A 22043-nucleotide genomic window follows, 5' to 3' on the forward strand; every position below is an offset into this window, starting at 1 on the left:
TAAATTTAAAAAATCCTGTATCTCAATGGTTCTATTTAAGATCCTAGGTATAGTACCTAATATGTTATGAAACTGTAATCTCTGATTTGTAGAACTTAGAATTCATAAATAAGGCAGTGAAGAGTTAGTCATGGAATCTGTTATGAGAATATCTGTTATTCATATAACCTGAAGGGTAATTTTAGCAGACCTCAACTATGTAACATGATGATGAATAGATAGCATTGAACAGCTATGCTCTATAAACCCTTGAACACCAACCAAAAAGGAAATGGGAATAGCCCTAAAATGAAGTTCAAGAAAAATTTTCTAACTAGTGGAGTTGTGGGGTTCTCTACCCAGGATTCTTCTCCAGATGTTTCTAAAATGGAGAGGTTTTTGGGTTTTTGGTGAGGGACGGGCAGGGTACAGATAATAAGGACACCCAGAAGACTTGACTGACACTTGTGACAACTAATGGCTCTTCCTTCACAGAAGGAAGAATCAGTTCTTCTGTTCTTCACAGAAGGAAGACTCAGTTCTTCTGTTAAGGAGGGCCCATTTATCTAGACTCACGCAATGACCGTGATTCCGAAAGACTGACCGAACATTACCAAGTGGGCAGGCTACTGGGGACAATTCTGGAAACATACCTACAAAGACAGGAAGAAATACAGTAATCTAGCAGATTGCCAAAGAATATCAAAGATGAACTGTTTTCATCAGCCAACCTTTATGAATGCTAACATGTCCAGTCCTCTTACATTTTATCACTAGGTTAAAAAGAGGCATTCAAAAATTTTCAGAGTACTGACATTTTTTTTAGTCCTCATAATATATGCTACATACTTATGTTTTTAGATGGTAAATACCATTGTGTGTTAACTATATGATAATATATTCACCAAGACAGGGATTGCTGGCTCTACAGGCAACCACAGCATCTTTGAAAGGCATTCTGTCTATAGCTAAGAGGTGGGCATTTGAAGTCTAAAACACAGCTACCTGTAATTCAGTTCTGTACCTTCTCCACACTCCTCCAACAGAATGGATGCATAAAACACTTTCATCTAAAGTTTACAAAAATAGAAATAATTTTAGAGCTGCAAAAGGGCCCTAGTGATAATCTGGTCAGACTCTTCCCCAAGTTTATAATTGAGCCAACTGAAGTCCTCGCAGATTAACTACCTTGTCTACGTTAGCATGGATGGAACTCAGCCTTCCAGCTTTGTCTCACATTGTCTGGGGCTCAGCTCTCAAAATGACTAGCTTGCTTTAGCTAGAAACAGATTCTGCATATCGAATATGCTATACTCATCTTTAAAAATTACATAAAAGCAATGTTAATTTTTCACTTAAAATGTCATACCAACAAACGTGATATATTGTAACCATTTTATTAACATGAAGCAATGGGATAAATCCTTTAACAAGGGTACTGACTTACTACCATGAATATGTACCGATACTTTGATACTTTGGTGCAGTATCACGCCTGATTAAGTCAAATAATGTGTTATTTACTTGCACTGCCACACATGTAAAAACACTTTCATTGGTTGATACAAGAGCACACAGCCATGTACCTCGTTTCTGGTTTAAATGCACAGAAATGTTCTCATGTACAATGGATTTTTCACCACTCAAGGACTTCATAATAGATGAACAACTTTTCAATACGCTATTTCTGCCTGCTATTTTTTTTTTTTTTTAAGTGAAGAGAGAGGGGAAAAAAACCAATACTGTGGCACAAAAGACCTTTTTACAAGGTCCTTTCTGGAGAAATGTTGAGAATACAGTTATAGTCCTATAATGAGACTATAATCAAGATCATCCTACAAGGACATGAGGGTAGACTCACTCTCCTGGAGAGTTTCTGATCTTATTTAGACTATTATATTTGACTGGCTTTAAAAACAAAGAATATTATAATGAGTAGAGGGGGTATATTCTAGCAGAAGACTTTCCTAGAGAGGTTATTTTGAATGTATTTCAATCCTATAATGACTGTAATGAAAACGACATGTTAGGTCATTCTACTGAAGTTTGTGTCCAGAAAAACACTCATGATAATATAATTAAATGCTGTTTTTGGTGTTTTGTGAAAATAGAGGCCATGAAAACAGAAAAATGTAGCACTATTACAAAGAGTAAGGAAACACTCTTGAAGAATAAACACATAACACATAAAATGTTTAAATGGTATCTAATAAATTTTCATGTCAAATCTTTTAACTAAACATATAAAAATTTTAAATGGCAACTAATAAATCTTCATGTGAAATCTTTTAACAAAATCCACAAATAGATTATAAAAATTGAACAATCATAAATGTCTTATGTATAAAGTTTTAAAGGAAGGTTTAAATTTCGACATTATTCTGTTTAATCAAATACTTGAGGAATTTTAGTTACTGCTGAGCGGCAGTCAACTGATACATTTCTAAAATAATTCAGTTATGAAAATAATATCACAATTAAGGTTTGGCATAGTAGCATTTCATCAATCTTCAGTCATCCACAAATGTTAACCGCCCAGGCCCTTCATTCTTCATCCATCTCCTGTATCTCTTCCATCTGGGGTCATTTGCCAACTTTTTCTTTAGTTCCTCCTCTTGTTCTTGCTTGTAGACCTGTAAGTATAAATAACTAGATAACTTCACAATCCAAAGAGAAGCATTTGCCATTAGCTTTATGGCATATTTACATTTTTCAAATATAACGTTAGGTAAAAAGTTTCCAGTGAATGTATTGATAATCATTCACCTCCTAAAAATACTAAACAATTAAGTATTTTATTTATTCATTTATTTGCAATTAACCATTTTAACATTCAGTGTTAAACATGAAAGAACAACCTGTATAAGAACTAGCAATTTTGTGACTGCGTGTGGTGGCTCACGCCTGTAATCCCAGCACACTGGGAGGCCGAGACGGGTGGATCACCTGAGCTCAGAAGTTCAAAACCAGCCTGGCCAACATGGTGAAACCCCCATCTCTACTAAAAAATATATATAAAAAATTACCCAGGCGTGGTGGTACGTGCCTATAACCCCAGATACTGGGGAGGCTGAGGCCGGAGAACTGCTTGAACCTGGGAGGCGGAGGTTGCAGTGAGCTGAGATCATACCATTACACTCTAGCCTGGGCAACAAGAGTGAAACTCTAACTCAAAAAAAAAAAAATAAAAAAAAACTAGTAATTTTTTTTTTTTGAGACAGGGTCTCTCTTGGTTGCCTAGGATGGAGTGTAGTGGTGCCATCTCACCTCACTGCAATCTCTGCCTCCTGGGTTCAAGCAATTCTCCTGTCTCAGCCTCCCTAGCTGGGACTACAGGAGCATGCCACCACACCTGGCTAATTTATATGTATATATATATATATATATATTTTTTTTTTGAAGGAGAAATAGGGTTTCACCATGTTGGCCAGGCTGGTCTGGAACTCTTGGCCTCAGGTGATCCACCCACGTCGGCCTCCCAAAGTGCTGGGATTACAGGTGTGAGCCACTGCGCCCAGTCTAGAACTAATAATTTTTTGTCACTGATTTCTGTAACCTAGGAATACATTCTTTTCCTCAATGAAAACTGACTAAAGGGCTTAACATTTCCCTCTACAACTAATGTCTAATATCAAAGAATCAAAACTTTATTTTTTTATATGGTCCTTTGTAAATTTAACTGATGACTTTCAGATGTGGTGATCTTAACTAAGGAACAAAATGACCTTACATACATGTTTATCTCCAAACTGAACTTACATCTACTTTCATCTAAAGATAATTATGAATTTTTTCATTTTTTAAAATTAAAGTTTCCAAAGAAGGTTAAATAAACCACAGAGTTAAAACTTGTGAGAACACAGAACATCCGCATTTCTTGTAACTCTTTTTTTTTTTTTGTGATGGGGTCTCACTCTGTCACCCAGGCTGGAATACAGTAGCACAATCTTGGCTCACTCTAACCTCTGAGTAGCTAGGACCAGAGGCACCACCACGCCCAGTTAATTTTTTGTATTTTTTGGTAGAGACAGGGTTTCGCCATGTTGCCCAGGCTGGTCTCAAACTCCTGCGCTCAAGCAATCTGCTTGCCTCGGCCTCCCAAAGTGCTGGGATTACAGGCATGAGCCACCGCACCCGGCCTGCAATTCTGTAACTTTTAATGCATGTCAACTAAAGCAAAATGAACAAGCTGTCTTAGCCAGTTTCATAGCCACATAAAATTTTGGAAAGAAATGATTTTACTTCCAAATTATTAGGAAGTAAAGACTAAGACAACTTCATATGATAACATATAATTCACCCCACAACAGCACCCTAAGACAGACACGGTTTTGCAGATTCAGCTGCTTTACCTTCTTAAAAAAGAAAACTTTTAAACTTTTAACCTACTTAAAAGAACAAACTTTTCAAATAGTTTAGGAGCTAACTGATATGCTGTAACTAAATAACATATTTTTTTTTTGAGATGGAGTCTCACTCTGTTGCCCAGGCCAGAGTGCAGTGGTACTTGCTCTCTGTACCACTGGCTCACTGCAACTTCTGCCTCCCTGGTTCAAGCGATTATCCTGCCTCAGCCTCCCGAGTAGCTAGGATTACATGCGCACACCACCATGCCCAGCTTTTTTTTTGTATTTTGAGACAGGGTTTCACCATGTTGGTGAGGCTGGTCTCGAACTCCTGACCTCAAGTGATCTGCCTGCCCCGGCCTCCCAAAGTGCTGGGATTACAAGTGTGAGCCACCACACTGGCCCTAAATAACATTTTTTATTTTATTTATGAACAGGATAAATATATAGGTGTACTTGGTAAAATATCGGGCAATTCACAGTAAGTTAAATTACATAAATATAATTCAGACCAAAACTTTAATTTCAGTGAAATCTATTTAGGATATCACATACAAAATGAAATGACTGTGAAACTAAAAAAGACTAATGTATCTCAGATTTCTTAAGAAGGTTTTGGCTGGGTGCAGTGGCTGATGCCTGTAATCCCAGCACTCTAAGAGGCCAAGGTGGGCAGATTGCTTGAGTTCAGGAGTTTGAGACCATCCTGGACAACATGGCAAAACCCCAACACTACATGATAAAAACAAGAAAAAAACACCAGGCGCGGTGGCTCACGAGGTCAGGAGTTCGAGACCATCCTGGCTTACACAGTGAAACCCTGTCTCTACTAAAAATACAAAAAATTAGCCGAGTGTGGTGGCGGGCCCCTGTAGTCCCAGTTACTCGGGAGGCTGAGGCAGGAGAATGGCGTGAACCCGGAGGCGGAGCTTGCAGTGAGATGAGATCAGGCCACTGGACTCCAGCCTGGGCGACAGAGCAAGACTGTCTCAAAAAAAAAAACAAAGAAAAAACCACAAAAGTTTCAGTGTGCTTTATTCTTATATTTAACATACAGCCAATTAATTTTACCCTGAATCTAAAACAGTGTCATTATGATAATGAGACTGCTAATCCCTTTAACACCACAGCTACGTAGCTGATCACCTCAAAGTAATTTTTGTAGGTGACAACTGTAGCATAAAGCATTTATTAAAATGCCCAGAAGTTTAGAGGCATTACAGTAATTCGATTTAATTTAAAAGTAAAATAAAAGTAACTTTCTATAGATGTCAGTTATTATGCAGAAGATCTTGTGCTCAATTATTTTGAAATGAAGTCATCTCAACAAAATTTCCACCTCTTACTCTCTGTTTTTTGTTTTTTTTTTAGTTTCTGTGGCTAGGTTTATAGGATTGGAAGAAAACTTGGGGCGGGCCAAATTTTAGTTAGTGCAAACATGCATATCCTTCCAATGCAGTTTAACATTCTTAAAACTTTTCCAGAATTAGTCAATTAAAGTATTTGAAGTTCATCCTCTAAAAAGAGAAATTACAGATTAAAAACCCACCGTCTCACTACCAAATAGAGTCCTACTTCCAATAAAAGTAAGATCTTTACTAATTGTTTACCTGTTGGATTTCAGAAATGTGAGCAGACTTCTGTGATCCCTCATTATAATACACCTGATTTTAACCTGGCCAGGTGGATGACAGTAAAAATCACAGCAGGGTGACTACTCACCTCATAATTCTCCTTGATCCAGAGCTCTCGTTTAAGAAAAGTTTCTTTCTGATGATCTTCTAGACTATCAAATTGAGACTTTGACATCTTCATAGATTTACGTATAATGTACAATCTCTCTTCCTCTCCATATTCTTTGCCTTTGATGTTAAAATTATAGATCCACCGGCAATACCAAACTATATATGAGCATAGGTGAAAAGGAGCTAAGATAATTTGAAACAGGAGAAGATCACAGATTTGGGGTTTCTGATAGCCCCCCTTTATATCTATTTTACTTTTTATAATGTTCTTTATGATGTTCTCCTCCTCGTCACGAATTTCCTCTTTGGACTTTTTGTTTTTGCCTTTTTCTTTGGCTTTTTTGAGCAGTCCCTGCTGCTTGGCAATCTCTGTAGCCTGGATACGGTACTTGGGCACTGTGGCTAGGTAGCTGATTGCCTTATTGTAGCTATTCCACCAGCTGAAAAACTAGAATAATTAACAGAGAACAATGAGTCATTTTCATTACCCAATCTAAGTTAAAGGAATGATAGAGTCTCGGTGAATACCATCCCCCAAGAAACCATTACAGTTAAAACTAGGGATCTCAAAGATACTACTTTCTAAGTAAAAGATACAACTGAACAAAGCCCATGCATACGCAGGATCTCAAGGCTGGATAAGTAAGGTAAACTCTGAGCTGAGCTAAAAATCACTGATACAGTCAGGAGATACCCAAGATCAAAGGATGATCAATGTGTCATACCACACCTGTGGTTTCGTATCTTTACCATTTGGCTCTTCCCTAGATCACTTAAAAAAAAATTTTTTTTTCTTTTTTTTTAAACAATAACCTACTTACTAGAAAAAGAGTTAAATGGCAAAATCTAGCTGGTGAGGAATTTGTTTAAAAACCTCATAGGGTATAGACTCAGGCAACTATATTCATTCCCATCTCTTTTCCTAAGCCATCTACATATATCACAGTGGCACTCATCCTATTCTGAGAGATTCAAATACGGTTGAACTCTACCTATTTGGATAGGAAAACATTAACTTACTTCATAACTGTATTCAACCACAAAGGGTTTGTCAGAAAATGCCCTGCTTCTCACATAGTACCTCCATAAATTTCAGCTCCTGTTTAACTGAATGAATATAGCAGATATACAAATAATATCCTGCAATAGTAGCAATCTATTAAGAATATATTTGAAAGTTACTGCAGTATTACATTGTTTAAAACAAAAAAGTAAAATTACCCCTGCTCTCCCCTTTGAAAGGGTAAATCGTTCTACAAATGCTGACACATTTTAAATATACCACCTTAGTTTCCAATATAGTTCATAAAAATTGAATGTCAGCGAAGTGCAGGGGCTCATGCCTGTAATCCCAGCACTTTGAGAGGCTGCAGTAAGTGGATTGCGTGAGCCCAGGAGCTCAAGACCAGCCTGGGCAACATGGCAAAACTAAAAAAAATACAAAAATTAGGCAGGTGTGGTGGCACATGCCTGTAGTCCCAGCTATTCGGGAGGCTGAGGTGGGAGGATCACCTGAGCCCAAGAAATAGAGGCTACAGTGAGCCACGATCACTCCACTGCACTCCAGTCTGGGTGACAGAGTGAGACCCCATCTCTTAAAAAAAAAAAAAAAAAAACTACACTGAATATCATGTCGTTTCTGGGAATCAAACTGGAGAAGTAATTTTCAAACAAGCAAATTGCTTCATTCTAGTCATCTGACTTGCTCATTTCCTCTAAAGGAGCATGTGATAGATGTGGCTAGTTTAATAACAGGGAAAACTTATTTCAGGCAGAAGTTAAATTTTTGTGATACTTTACAGCATAAAAAGCTCCTGACTGGGCATGGTGGCTCACGCCTGTAATTCTAGCACTTTGGGAGGCCAAGGCAGGCGGATCACAAGGTCAGGAGTTCGAGACCATCCTGGCCAACATGGTGAAACCCCGTCTCTACTAAAATACAAAAAGCTAGCCAGGTGTGGTGGTGCACGCCTGTAGTCCCAGCTGCTCAGGAGGCTGAGGCAGGAGAATGGCATGAACCCAGGAGACGGAGGTTGCAGTGAGCCTAGATCGCGCCACTGCACTTCAGCCTGGCAACACAGCGAGACTCTGTCTCAAAACAAAAACAAAACAAAAAAAAGTTCCTATGTCTCTTTTAATCTATTTCAGTGGTTTCAACCTGAGCAGAAGCACCCTTAAAGGGGCACACAGAAATGCGTGGACATTTCTGGTTGTTACAATAATGATGGCAAGCACGACTGGCATTTGGTGACTGGAGCCGGGACTTGTTAGGCCAGATTAAGGAATTCAGATTTCTCCCACGTTTAATGGGAAGTCATTGAAAAGTCCTACAAAGGTAAATGATATGAATTAGCTGACGTTCACTCTGGCTACTATGTAGAAAATACTCCAGAGGGAGCAATGAAAAAGGCTCTGGATTTTTGAGGGGTTGTTTTGTAGTAATAATGACATTCTTCAACAATTTCTTAGATTTGCCACTGACAAAGATTCTAATACTGCCAAAGAATAAAACAGATCTCAACTAGAAGTAAAATTTTACAAAAAGATACTCGCAATTAGGTTTTAATGACTAGCACTAGGCAATGTGCACTAAATGCACATAAATATAGATGCAAATATCCAGTGATACATACCTGAAACACTGAAATAGCACATACACTGACCAAAATCACAACTCTAACATCCACCTTAGGGGCCAAGCGCCTGCTATAGTAGTGGTAGTAATGGCTGTAGTACTCTTCTGGATGATCCAGCATGTAATCATAATCTTTTCGTGTTTCTTCATCCTGTAAAATGACAAGATATCCAACTTCACAGGACAGTCCATTAAATGGCCTTAGTTTATAATCTGTTAAATCAAATACAGAATTTTATAATTATGTAAGGTTAATCTGAGTAAAAATACTGAAATTGTCAAAATCAAAAAATTTCCCATTATTCTTCAAAGCCATGTAAATTTCCAAAACTTCAATATTAGATATAAAAGCATAACAAAAATATTTGTCTAAGTTCTTGAGTATTGTTATGCTTGGTGCTAATAAAAGCCTGTTCACAACTACTCTTAACAACTGTTGATTTTTTTTAAAAGCTTATTTCTTGTATATATTCATAATCATGTCCCAGCCTTGTATAGATAGTTTTCTGCTGAAAGCAATGATTAAGACAGCAAAAAGTCGGTGAAGCCAGTCTGTGCCTACAAAACTCAATTATGCCCATCTCAAAGAAACACTGAGACACTCATGCAGCCCAACGGTCAAAGTCTAGCTTTGTGACCTGATAAAATATTTAGCCTCTCTGAGCCTCCTCCTTCATTTACAAAAAAAGCTGACAATCCCTGCTGTACTATTTTTACATGGTTGTTGTGAAGATCAAATAACAAATATTATACAAAAACATGTTACAAACATGTAGTACTTCACTATAATGTGTCGTCCAGCCCAGGTCACAAATGAGGTAATATATAAATCTTTCTTACTGATACAAACTCCTTGAAAGAATTCTAGCATTCCAAAATGCTGCTCTGTATGTTCACAGATAAAACATTTAAAAAAAAATTCTCTGATTCTAATCCATTTCTAACAGGGATAAATGCCAATGTTGTACTGAGCTAGGCAGGTTGCAGAGTTATTAAACCAGGTCACGATTTGCACTTTATCTCACAGGAAACCTCTTACATTTTCCAACTTGCCCCATTTCAAAAAAAATTAATAACAGGGAAAACTTATTTAAAAACTATTATAAAATCAAAACAAATTCTTTAATCTCTATACATGAGCATAATAAAAACCATTACAAAAACAAAAGTCTGTTTTGCCAGGTGTGGTGACTCATGCCTGTAATCCCAGCACTTTGGGAGACCAAGGTGGGAGGACTGCTTGAGCCCAGGAGTTTGAGATCAGCCTGGGCACCATAGTGAGACCTCGTCTTTACAAAAAATTTAAAAAATTGTATTTGCGCAGGGCATGGTGGCATGTGCCTGTAGTCCCAGCTTCCCAGGATATTCCCCAGGTGGGAAATCACTTAAGCCTGGGAGGTCAAGGCTGCCATGAGCCATGATCATGCCATCACACTCCAGTCTGGGCTAAGAGAGCAAGGAGCAAGACCCTGCCTCAAAAAAAAAAAAAAAAAAAAAAAGTCTTTGTTTATCTTAGAGGAATGAGTTACTCAACCTTTATTAAGTTGTAGATTCCTAGCTAAAGGCATTTCAAAATCTAAACTTAGTGCCTTGTTACTGCACACAGATTCTCTGGGGGCTGTTCAGGACCACTTTCTGAGTCCTCCAACATGTAGTTTTTTAGATTTAAAGTAAGAAATTTGCTGATGACAAAATCTTCCTTGTATCCATTAAAATCATTATGTATTTTCTATTAAGAATTTTGGGCTGGGCACATGTGCTCATGCCTGTAATCCCAGCACTTTGGGAGGCCAAGGCAGGCAGGTAACTTGAGGTTAGGAGTTTGAGACCAGCCTGGCCAACATGGCAAAATCCCATTTCTACTGAAAACACAAAAATTAGCCGGTCATGGTGGCCTGCACTTGTAATCCCAGCTACTCAGGAGGCTGAGGCAGGAGAATGGTGTAAATCTGGGAGGCGAAGCTTGCAGTGAGCCGAGATTGTACCACTGCACTCCAGCCTGGGTGACAGAGCAAGACTCCGTCTCAAAAAAAAAAAATAATAAAATAAAATAAAAATTTTGAATGTGTGAGATCATTCTCAGTAAGTTCTCCTATATTCATTACATTCAAAAAATTTCTTACCCCTTACCAGTATATGAAATGATGTAAACTAGTAGCTAGCTTAATTAGATATGAATATATTTATATGGAGGGCCAATATGAAAACTGCCAGTTATACAAGGAGGGGTGAGCTCAAGCTAGTATTATTTTCAGATTCACTCCTTGTATGCTCTCTTCAGTCAAAAAGGATTTTCTTGTGGCAGCTGCTATATGCCTCAACTGTCAATCCGTGACTCCTTCTTTAAGTCATCATCCTATTCCAGAGCTTCTAACCCAGAAACAGTAAACCTATATAAAGGCCACACAGACAGCCCTGAAGACTAAAGCCCGTGACTCTTCATGTGTCTCATTTTGAGTACCTCAAGAAATCGTCTGAGAATTTTTCCATTCTCCCTCTCTGCTTTTTGAACTAATTTTATAGAAATGCACTGTTTTGGAGCCTAAAATCCTTGACTTTAACTCCAAAGCATGACAGATGCCTTTTGAAATGTATTTCTTCGAGTACAATTCTTCTTGCTACAACTAGATTACACGTAGCTCTTAAACTAAATGCCATACTGAGATCAGATTCCTATGAGCCTCATAGGCTCACAGCCTTTTGCCCCGGCTGTCTGTATTCCTCCTGGTTGAAGCATATGGAGTAAGGTCTTGGAGTGTCGTTGAAATCTGGTATGTGGACATCATGTGTCCAATGACTATCTCCTCTTTTTGTTCTCTTATCTCTGTTCTACAGAATGCAGATATCATCCCTCTTCAAGCATTTCACTCAGATCTTTCACCAGGGTCACCATTTTCTCACTGGTTTCTAGATTATTGACTTTACCAAGTCCTGAACTCCTTTAACACAATGGTCAACTAATACTCCAACACAAGCAACTCCAAAATTTATACCTTGTGTCTGGCCTCTCTACTGCAAGCAGAGCTTGTGGAATCTGTTCAAGGTCCCCTAATGGAGTCCTCAAACTACCAAATCCCTGCAAGACATCTCAGGGTCAAGTCTGACTTCTCTTTGGATGGTTTTCTTTTCTTTAGGGTCACCACAAATTTATGACCCTGTTTTGGCCATGATTACACTAAAACGTTGGACACTTCCTTGTTACAGCATTTATTCATTTATTTTATCTCCGTTCTAGGGCTTAAAGCTTTCTCTCCAAAATCAAGAAAATGATCAGTTTTCATGTATACTGATGACGATCAGTGAGGCATGCATACACTTTAGAATCAAGGGCAGTACAAATTGGTAAAATTTAGGAGTTCTCAACAGCCTAAGTCAAACTTCTGCTCTTTAGTAACCTAAAAGTTTAGAATCAACCTAGTAAGAACAAGAGGATACCAAGAATATTAGCAAAGAAAAGACATAATAAGAAGGACCATCTTTCTTTCTGGGACTCAAGTAGAAAGCTAAGGTACATTCTTATTTTAATACCATATTTTTTTTTCCTACTCATCCTGAATTAAGGTAGCCGCACAATTTTTTTTTTTTTTAAATCTCCAACGTTTTCCCATGGCCAAAGTTAAAATTTCCTTCGCATGCCACCAGGCCTTCACAACTGGTCCAAACTTACCTACCTAGCAACATCCCTTATCATTTTCCCCTCTTTTACCCATAGCAAACATTCAGAGAGCAATTTCTGGAATTTGGTGTGTTATTCCAACACAACGTTCCTTTTCATACCTATGTCTTCAAACGTGTATTTCTCTCTAATTTGAACCTCACGAGTCCTATTAATCCTTTAGAATGTAAACGTTACTGCCCCAGACAGTCAGATCATTCTTATTACACTTGGTACCTATTTATTATAGCACTTATCACATTGTAATAATCAGTTTTTTCTTTTCTTAGAATGAGAATTTCTAGAAAGTAGGTAGGGTAACTCATTAATCTCTGTATATCCAAGGCCTAGTACAGTGCCTGGCATTCAGTAAACATTATTTCAAAAACGAGTGAACTTTTGTGAAGGTTTCTCCTTGCAATATGCATCTCTCCACTACGTAGGTCTCCATCTCACCAGCAAGGCTGGATGGGTAGCGATGTCATAAAAACTTCAGTTTGGCAGAAGTGACTGCTTGAATTCATAGTTTATGAAAATATGCTACTGTGGCTAACATAGCTTAAACCTTAAAACAGTTTAATGTCTTACCTTTCAATAAGGTAGTACTTTTTCTTTCAGCAATTTTGTGGATCTTAAGGTCCCAGGGTCTGGAGATTCCAACTTCTTTCCAAAACCAAAACCTTTATACTTGTTTCTTCCTCCTGTCTGTCCTGAGCCTTGACAAGCAGGGCAATAAGCTCCTTGTTTCTAATCTCTACAGGAATAACTGTAGTGCTTCTGCTGGTGTCCATTCCACTCCCAATCCTCTTGGGCATACGCAGGAGGACTGGAACATAACCACCAATATCTAGATCAAAAGTGAACAAGAGGAAACCCACAAGCAAAGAAAGCACTGAATCCTTCCTTCTCTTAAAGGGGTCATCCCCCTCCCCAGAGGCAAAAATATGTTATGTTCTTGTCCTTAAAGGAAATCATGAACTGTGTGATCTCAGTACATAAATTGCAATAATTTGATATTGCAGCTAGTTTTACATTTAAAACTTCCTATTACACAGAGTATAAAAACCATTTTTGGGGTGGTAAAGGTCAGGAATCAGTGCTATATGAAAATGTATTACTGTATCCACTCAATATATATTAATCATTTTTTGTAAATCCATACACACACACCCCGACACACACACACACAAATGATCCTTCAAAAAAAAAAACAACCTCTGGTCTAAATTTTTTTCCAGGTCATTATATCCTATAAAAGAGGGAGAAAATTAACTGCTACCCATTTCATTTTTTTTCTTGTTTCCTGCCCACTAGTCACTAGTGCAACTTATCTTCTCCTCTATCTTCTCTTCTCATTCTGCACATAGTCTCAACAACTTCCATGATTTGGAATATTACCTACATACTAGTAATGCTTGTATCTGTTTTTCTTGCCTCCTCTTATTCTCAACTATGTCCTGAACATTTTCTAAATGCAACATAAATATCTCAACTCAACATGCTAAAAAACCAAGTCTATTCCTCTGTGTTTCAGTTAATACTATCAGCATCAACTTGGTCACCTGAGTTTTTAAAAACCTTAGTTGTTTTCATTTCAAAAATGATGATGCAGGGCATTCGGCCTTGGATTAAGCACAAAAAGAGAATAAAAAGACAAGACAAGGCCATCGCCTCAAGAACCCTCCATCTAGAAGAAGAATCTAGCAAGCGAGAAAAGCACAATTGAGTGTGCTAAGGAAAAGGGGCTGACTCTGTCTAAAAACACTAGCAATGGGATTCACAGCAGAAGGGAAATGGGGGCTAGGTCTTGGAAAGCAAGTAAGGTATAGTGAAACTTGTTCCAGGCAAAGGAAACAGCAAGTGTTAAGGGTATAAAAGTATCAAAAAATATCATGGATTCAGGAAAGCTTAAGCATTGGGGAAATTTAGAAAGAAAGAAAGGAGTAATAAATACAGCTAGGAAGGCAAGTTTGAATACGAACCGTTGAGGATCTTGTATGCTGTGCCAAAGAGTTAGGATGTTATCATCTGGGCTATTCAAAAACAAAAATGCTTCCAAGTATGAGAACAATAGCATTGTGTAGAAGTATATATTGCTGAAAGACAATTCTGGTAGTATCGCAAAAAGTAGAATGAGGGAGAAACAGATTTTAGCAGCTAAGAATAGGACTTGATAAGTAAAGACGTACACAAGAATCAAAGGAGATGTTCAGCATGATACCAAAGTTTTTAATTAGAGTTACTATGTAGACACTGTTACTAAGATAATGAATACAGGAAAAAAACAGCAAGCTTGGAGAAGATGCAAGGAAAAATTGTGGAAGATTTTGAACTAGGAAGAAAAATATTACTAGATAGCCTTTCAATTTCTGAAGCCTCAAGGATTATCTATTCCTGCAGAGGAGTGCACCTTTTGTCTTTGACTAACCTATTTTAACTCTACAGACAGAAGTAACTTGTAGAAAACTGGAAATAATGCAAATGACTCCTATTCACAGAAAGACAAATTCTGTCCAGTGGAATGCAACACATTATTGCTTGGTAGGTATTCTCCAGTGTTATAGGCATTTCAGCATTCCCTATCTGATTACAAATGTTGACACTTTTTCTCTTTCAACTAGTTTTAGTATCTTACTGGTTCCCTCACTGATTAATATGTTAAATAAAATCTCTGACACATGTTCATTCTGTGTTTGTGAGAGTCATAATTATATCTTCTTTTAAAGTTTATGCTTTCACAAAGATAACAAGATTGACTACAGACATGTTTAATCGTGGGTACCTGTGCTACAGGAGAGGCAGTTGAAAATATGAGCCTGGAGAACATGCAGGTTTTAGAATTGTCAGCTTAAAAGCAGTGGCTTAGGTCAAGGATACAGTTGAGTTTCATCAGGAAGAGCTTAGAAAATAAAAAAGAAAAAGTACACAAAGAAGAACTCAATAGAATCGCAATGCTTACAGGGTAGGTAGTAGAAAAGACTATAAAGACTGAAAAGAAATGGCGAGGACAGAGAAACAAAGACTACATCAAGGAAGTCAGGGAAGAACACCTTAAAAAGTACTAAATGGTCAACAATATCACATGACACAAAATTCCAGGAGGGGGAAGAAATGAAGAGCAGTCAATCTAATCAGATCTGGTGAGTAGAGTGTCATTGTTCACCTTAACAAGAACAGTTTCAACACATGTGCTGGTGCACACGCCAGTCTATGATAGCATGAATGAAAGGGAGATGAGAAAGTAAAGACAGTGAACAGCAAGCAAAGGAAGGAAAAACGTGAGTGTAGCTTTAAAAGAAGCAAAATGAAGCGAAAGGAGTGGGAAATGAACCAAGTAGGAGATTTTCAAGTTGCCAAAGAGGAATGACGGAAGAAGATTCCAGAAGAAGAACGACAGAAGAGGGATTCTAGAAGAAGACAGTGTAAGTAAAATGAGTTCAGTCAAGAATACCTTTTTGCCCCCCCCAAACCATTCTCAAAATTGCTCCCAGAGTTTTCTTCCTAAAACAAACATAAGATTGTGTCATTTCTCCATTTTAAAACTTCTGGTAACTATTCAATACATAAAGTTCCAATTCCTGAACACAACGTAAGGGGTCATTCATCATCTGATCCCAAACTATGTTCCAGTATCCTGCAACATTCTCCCTCCCATGGCACCTCGCAGGCTCCCAACCTAGAAATAGCAGATCCCCTAAAGTCTATGAAAAACAGTAAGTGTCTCTGCGCTCTTGTGAGATCTCAAAATGTTCTATTTACCTACGATAAATCTGTACAAGCTAAATTAAAATGTCTAGTACTCAGTTTCTGACTAGTATTATATCAAGTCAGTAGTTTTCAGGTTGATTAGGAACTCTGATTGGTTGTTGATTACATCATATGTCAGCCAGTCATGGCACCAGAATCAAACATGGCTGGTATATAATCACCCTTGGCCATAAGTAGGGAGCAACCGCTGAAATTAAGACACCAGTAAAAACTAACATTTATGGGTTCACAGCAGAAATAGTAAATGTGGTACATACGCTATCACATCCTTTTTCTGGGGCCATAGGAAACATTACTATCAAACGTGTTACTCTTTCCCAATAAACCCAGAAAAGGTCTCAAAACTCTTAAAAGGTAAGAGTTTTGTTCCAGGTAATCATGACCAATCAGGGTTGGCATATGAAATGAAAACTATATGCCATCTGTGGACTATAAATTAACTTAATTTGGTTGTTTATCAGCATCACACCTATAATAGAAATTTATATAATTTTAGGGTTCAGTGCATGTGCCAGTAATCCCAGCTATTTGGGAGACTGAGGTAGGAGGACTGCTTGAGCATAGGATTTCAAGACCAGCCTGGGCAACATAGTGAGACCTTGTCTCAAAAAAGAAAGCAATTTATATAATTTTTAAATATTTTTATGATTATTCAATTACCATGAATGACTGATTAAATACAATCTGGATAGTGTCGAAAAAGAATAGTAATACATGCAGTTCATTTTTTCCCTAAAACAGAGTCCCTGGGAAAAATATGATAAAAATGATCCTTGGTGGAGGAAATGCTCATTACTATAACAACTCATGAAACTACATCTCATTCCTGGAACAAGACTTGCACACTCATGACTATGTTTCTGTTGATCAAGTTTCCTCTCTACCAGAAATGTCCTTTCACCATCAACCCTGGTGACTTTGTTCCTGATCAGCTCAAAAGAGTACCACCTTCTCTAATCCAAGAAGACATAATCACTTCCTCTCAGCACCGCAATACAATCTGCACAGACTTGTATTATATAATTTAAATAACAACTGAACAATAAGTATCTGTCTCCCTTGTTACTAAAAATTTTAAGTCAGAAACTGCTCCTTTCCTTTGTTATGGTCTCCTCTGAGTGCCTATGTCAGTCCCAGTTAAAGAAAGGGTTGAGTAACAGAATATAAGGAATGAACAATAAACAGAAACATAACAGGGCAGGGAGTTCAGAATTGTTTTTTGCTAAATTATTCCTAAGTGCTAAAGCCCTGCCACATCAGACTGATAAAAGGAAACTGAAGTGTTCTTGTAATGTTTCCTTTGCAAGACAAGTCCAGAGTAGAATGCCCTCTCTACACATCTTTTCAACTTATCATAATAGCCTTCACCTTCGTGCCAGAAATATTCCCAAGATCTTTTCTAGGCTCTTTTCTTGTGATCCTGCAAAATGCCATCAAATTCTACACTTCTGCATTTTTTACCAATCATAGTTTTTCTAAGTGCATCCTTTCAAGTTGTTCTCTCATCTGCTTATTTCTATGCCACTTCTCATATTTCATGTATTATCCAATTTTTATCTACATTCAAAAATTATTGTTCTCACTTAAAAACCCTCAGAACATTAAAAGTAGAAGTGCAATTTTTCTCTCATGCAGGACTTTTTCACTCATAACCATCTAATTTACTTATCTATACCACTCTTTAAAATTGCAATTAATTGAGTGAAATGGCAAAGGGCGCTGCACATACCAATGTCAAAATACCAGAAATCCACTTTCCATTTCCATTCTATCTGAATGTCTCCAGATAAGAGTTTTTATAACATTAATGCTCTGATGTGCCAGACACTGTGCTAGGTGCTACGGATATACACACAAAAAACAAGGAGCATGGTTTAGTGGGAAAGAGAGACCTACTCAGTACTTACAATGCAGTGTGATAAGTGCTATAGCTACTTTAAAAACATGTAATGGGACCAGATTATTCTACCTCATGAGATTCAATGTTGACACAGAGGGTAAGTGTCCACTTGTTTAACTTCCAAAGTCCATAAACGCCCTAAATCCCCAAAAGTCAAACACACTAAATACTATTGCATGGTCTTAGTTTCTAAAGCAGTGTGTGAAATCATAATGGCTTGAGGTTTTGCTGAGATCTGGAATTGTAATTTATTTGGGGATGTGAACTAAGCATGACTTGGTGAAAGCATGCGGCCAGTGCCTTTGCCTTCCATTACTAGCCACACTTCTTTTCTTGGTTTTCCTCCATTTCTCCATGCACAGGTAAAATCTTTTTGCTAAAATAGTAATAACCAAATGTCGTATCTTCTTGTCTTACCAACTGTTTTAAGTCATGTTCGTGTACTTATTTTTTAACAACCACCATCTAAAAAAAAAAAAAACAAAACCCTCTCAAAAGGGCATTTATTTGACCAAAACAACCTCAGAATCATAAATCCACTGATGTTTTACATAATTATAGTTTCCATTTTGGTGATGTATTTATTATCAATATTCAGAGACAGGCTTCTGCATCCCATTTTTATTCCAGAGTCACTGGAACTCAACTTCTCCCACTATTCTATCTGACCTTCTCTTAGCAAACACCACCTGGACCTCTTACCCCTCACAAACCCTTTTCACAGCCAGAGGATACAATCCAAACAAAACAGCCATTACATCTCCATTGTCTCAATGGGATAATATAGAAGGCTGAAGCCCTCCAAACTGGATGACCTCAGTTCATTAAAACCTTGCATTACCCAGAAAAGATACTATTTGGCAACTTCCTCACAATTCTCCATTATGACAGAAATTAAAGCAGACCACCCTGTAATAATTGCTCCCACACACAGCAAGCCAAAGTCCTTATCCTTATTCCAAGAGAGAGCATCTTCAATGAGGTAAATAGTTCTTGGAGATGCTCCACTTGGAAGATGAATACATGTTCATCTCTATAAATTTAAAATGCAAGTTTTCAGAGTTCTGCTAGGTCTGATTTTCAAGGGTCCAAAATATCTCCAGACATCCCTTCTGTCTCACAATTTCCACAGTAAGACACTAGGGGTTCTGGGGGAGCTACAGAACACTCACCTCACTCCCTCCTCCATCAGTACAACTCCACTTCTACTCCCCTGTTCCAAGATATCTGTAGCTACCACAAACCCGTCAGTCAAGAGTACAAGTGTTACCTATTCCAGACATACTGGTTTTTAACTGCCTAAACGTTCATGATCTTGAGTGGATCACTTATTTTATCTAGCTTTTCATTAGCTGACAATCAGTGGTAAACTTTAGGGGTAGAAAGCTTTAGAGGCAACCATACAGATTCACCAGATCAGTCCCAGGGGTGGAGGGGACTGATCAGTCTCTCCTGGTGGCCCTCCCAGCAGGAATCTCTACAGTCACTATTTCTACCCTCTAATCATGGCACTTGCTTTCAAAGTTCTTACCAACATGCTCACCATTCTCATGCCAAACCTACTCATCTCCAATCCTACAGAGCCCAGCAGAAGGCAACAGCTGGCAGTGTTTCTGCTGCCCTCTCTTCTGGAAGTTCTCCATCTTCCAGAAGATGGGTTGACACAGACGGTAAGTGTCCACTTGTTTAACTTCCAAAGTCCATAAACTCCCTAAATATCCAAAAGTCAAACACACTAAATACTATTGCATGGTCTTGGTTTATAAATCAATGTGTGAAATCATAATGGGATAACTAATACACAATCCAAATATTACTATCTTTAACCTAACTATCTATATCATCCTAACAACTACTCCACTCCTGACGCTCAACCTAAATTCAAGCACCACAACCCTATTACTATCTCGTGCCTGAAACAAATTAACATGACTAACATCCCTAGTTCTATCAATTTTACTATCCCTAGTAAATCCCATTATGATTTCACACACTGGTCCAGGGCTCCCTTATGCACCATCAGGGCTTCTGGCTGAATACAAAGAACAGAGGTTGGAGCTTCATATGCTGAAGTGCACTGGGTGGAGAGTTCTTTCCTAATTTTTTCTGGAGTATTTTTTCCACCACTCTTTACATAATTAGCAACAAAACCCTCTGGGGCCTCAGCACTTTCCTAGTTCCCCAGCCATCCCTCAGTTAACTGCCATAAAAATTACAATCTCACTAACGCTAGTGAGAATTTAATGAACTAGGTAAATTAAATTTTACCTAGTTCAATTTACCTAGTTTACCTAATTCAGGGCCCGCCCCTCCACCAGTCATTTTATGACTCCAGATTATCCAAACTGTTCTGGAAGGCATGAATAAAGTTGCTAGCTCCTTGACTATTTTCAGCTCTGGAAAAACAATCTGGAGAAACAATGCAAGGTTAAATTATATCCACTCAAAGTACAGTCATTAAAAGCAGGCTACCTAGCAACATGGAAAATTTTGCTTCGGGAAAAAAAGGCTAGAAAGAAATACTTTACAACTACAATCGCTGATGCATTAGTATCGTGGGGCCTTTCAAGCAGTAATACCACCATCAAATAAGATTTATACTTCGTGATGTCCTGGTTGGCTTCATTTTTTGCAGTAGTAGAAGAAAACAGCATTGGGCTAAATTTCTCATCCCCACAAGACTCAATAAAACCTCTGTCAAATGAAATATAAATACATATTCACAAAATATTTCCTACTAGAAATTCTCAGAGTTTTGTACCCAAGTCATTAAGCACCCATTTATGGGCCCTATGGAAAGGGGGGCGGTTCGTACACTTATCATTTAATCCCCATAATAACCCTGGGAGGAGGTATCATGGCCTTAATTTGGCATATGAAGAAACAGCTATTCCAACATATTAAGTCACTATCCAAGGTCACACTGGGGTGTCACAGCAAAGAGTCACATCTGGTCTCTTGACTGGTTGTTGTTCTTCTCGGTGTTTTCTTAGTTCCTAAAACCCAAGCTAAGTGTCACCATTAACACTATTTCCAGAAACCAAATTTCTGTCCTATCAAACTGATGCGATCACAGTTGTCAGTCGATATTCCACACTTTCCCTGTTGTGGGCGACCCCGGATCCCAGTAATAATGATCACCCTGCTTTTCGAATGTGAAATGCACGTTATTAAAATATTTTCACGAAATCGTAAGAGGACCAAAGCTTTGCATAACAATGACTGTCACAAAAAGGAGGAAGACGAGGAGGTTAGCTGTGCCGCCTGAGACCCCAGGGGGCCGACTCGGCTCTTTCACAGGGCCATGTGGGAAACGTGAGTATCTTAAAGGTCGCGGCGGCGGATGCGCTCAGTTTCGGAGTCACAGAGGCCTACGCTCCGCGGACCGGGGTCGGAAGGCGCCGTGCGCGTCCCGCGGCCGTGCTTCGAAGCCCCTCCGCTCCCGCAGGCCTCACCTTGAGCGTCTCATAGGCGGTTGCCACCAGCAGGAAAGCCTCCTCGGCGCTCTGCGGCGTCCGCCCGGGGCCCTCGTCGCCGGGCTCCGGCCGGTAGCGGTCGGGGTGGTAGCGCCGGGCCAACTGGCGGTAGGCCCGCGCGATCTCCGCTTTGCCCGCCGAACGGCTCACGCCCAGCACCTCGTAGCAGTCCCGCGTGCCGCAGTAGAGCCCCTCCACCAGGGCCCCCGAGGGCCGCACCAGCAGCAGCGTCAGCAGGAAGGGCGCCAGCAGCACATACGAGCGCCGACCGGCAGCCCCAGCTGCCCAACCGGGAGAGAGCAGCGGCGCCCCCATCCCCAGCCTCGCTGGCGGATCTGCCACCCCAGAGACTCTGTAGCACTCCGCCGCGGGCCGGGCTCGGCCGGCCTGGCCCCCACTTCCACGTCAGCAGCCGGCGCCTCCGCGCAGGCGCACAGGGCGCGCTACAGCAACTACTTCCTTCGCAACCGGTTGCTAGGGAGAAGGACGCCTCAGCCACTAGGCTGCTTCCGGTGTGTCACTTAACGCCTTCCCAGTCC

General features: G+C 39.2%; 1 protein-coding gene across 1 annotated transcript; it reads right to left on the reverse strand.

Moving 5' to 3' along the window:
* Nucleotides 1-1357: 1357 nt before the first annotated feature.
* DNAJC25 (DnaJ heat shock protein family (Hsp40) member C25) lies at nucleotides 1358-21887 on the reverse strand. The gene is made up of 4 exons (XM_033237823.1): nucleotides 21484-21887; nucleotides 8704-8856; nucleotides 6048-6518; nucleotides 1358-2612 (listed from the first exon to the last, which is right to left on the reverse strand). The coding sequence occupies exons 1-4, from the start codon at nucleotides 21817-21819 to the stop codon at nucleotides 2490-2492; spliced, it is 1083 nt and encodes a 360-aa protein (XP_033093714.1). The 5' UTR covers nucleotides 21820-21887; the 3' UTR covers nucleotides 1358-2489.
* Between the last annotated feature and the right edge of the window lie 156 nt (nucleotides 21888-22043).

Source organism: Trachypithecus francoisi, unplaced genomic scaffold (genome assembly GCF_009764315.1).
Source record: "Trachypithecus francoisi isolate TF-2019V2 unplaced genomic scaffold, Tfra_2.0 Lachesis_group16, whole genome shotgun sequence".
Taxonomy (NCBI): Eukaryota; Metazoa; Chordata; class Mammalia; order Primates; family Cercopithecidae; genus Trachypithecus; species Trachypithecus francoisi.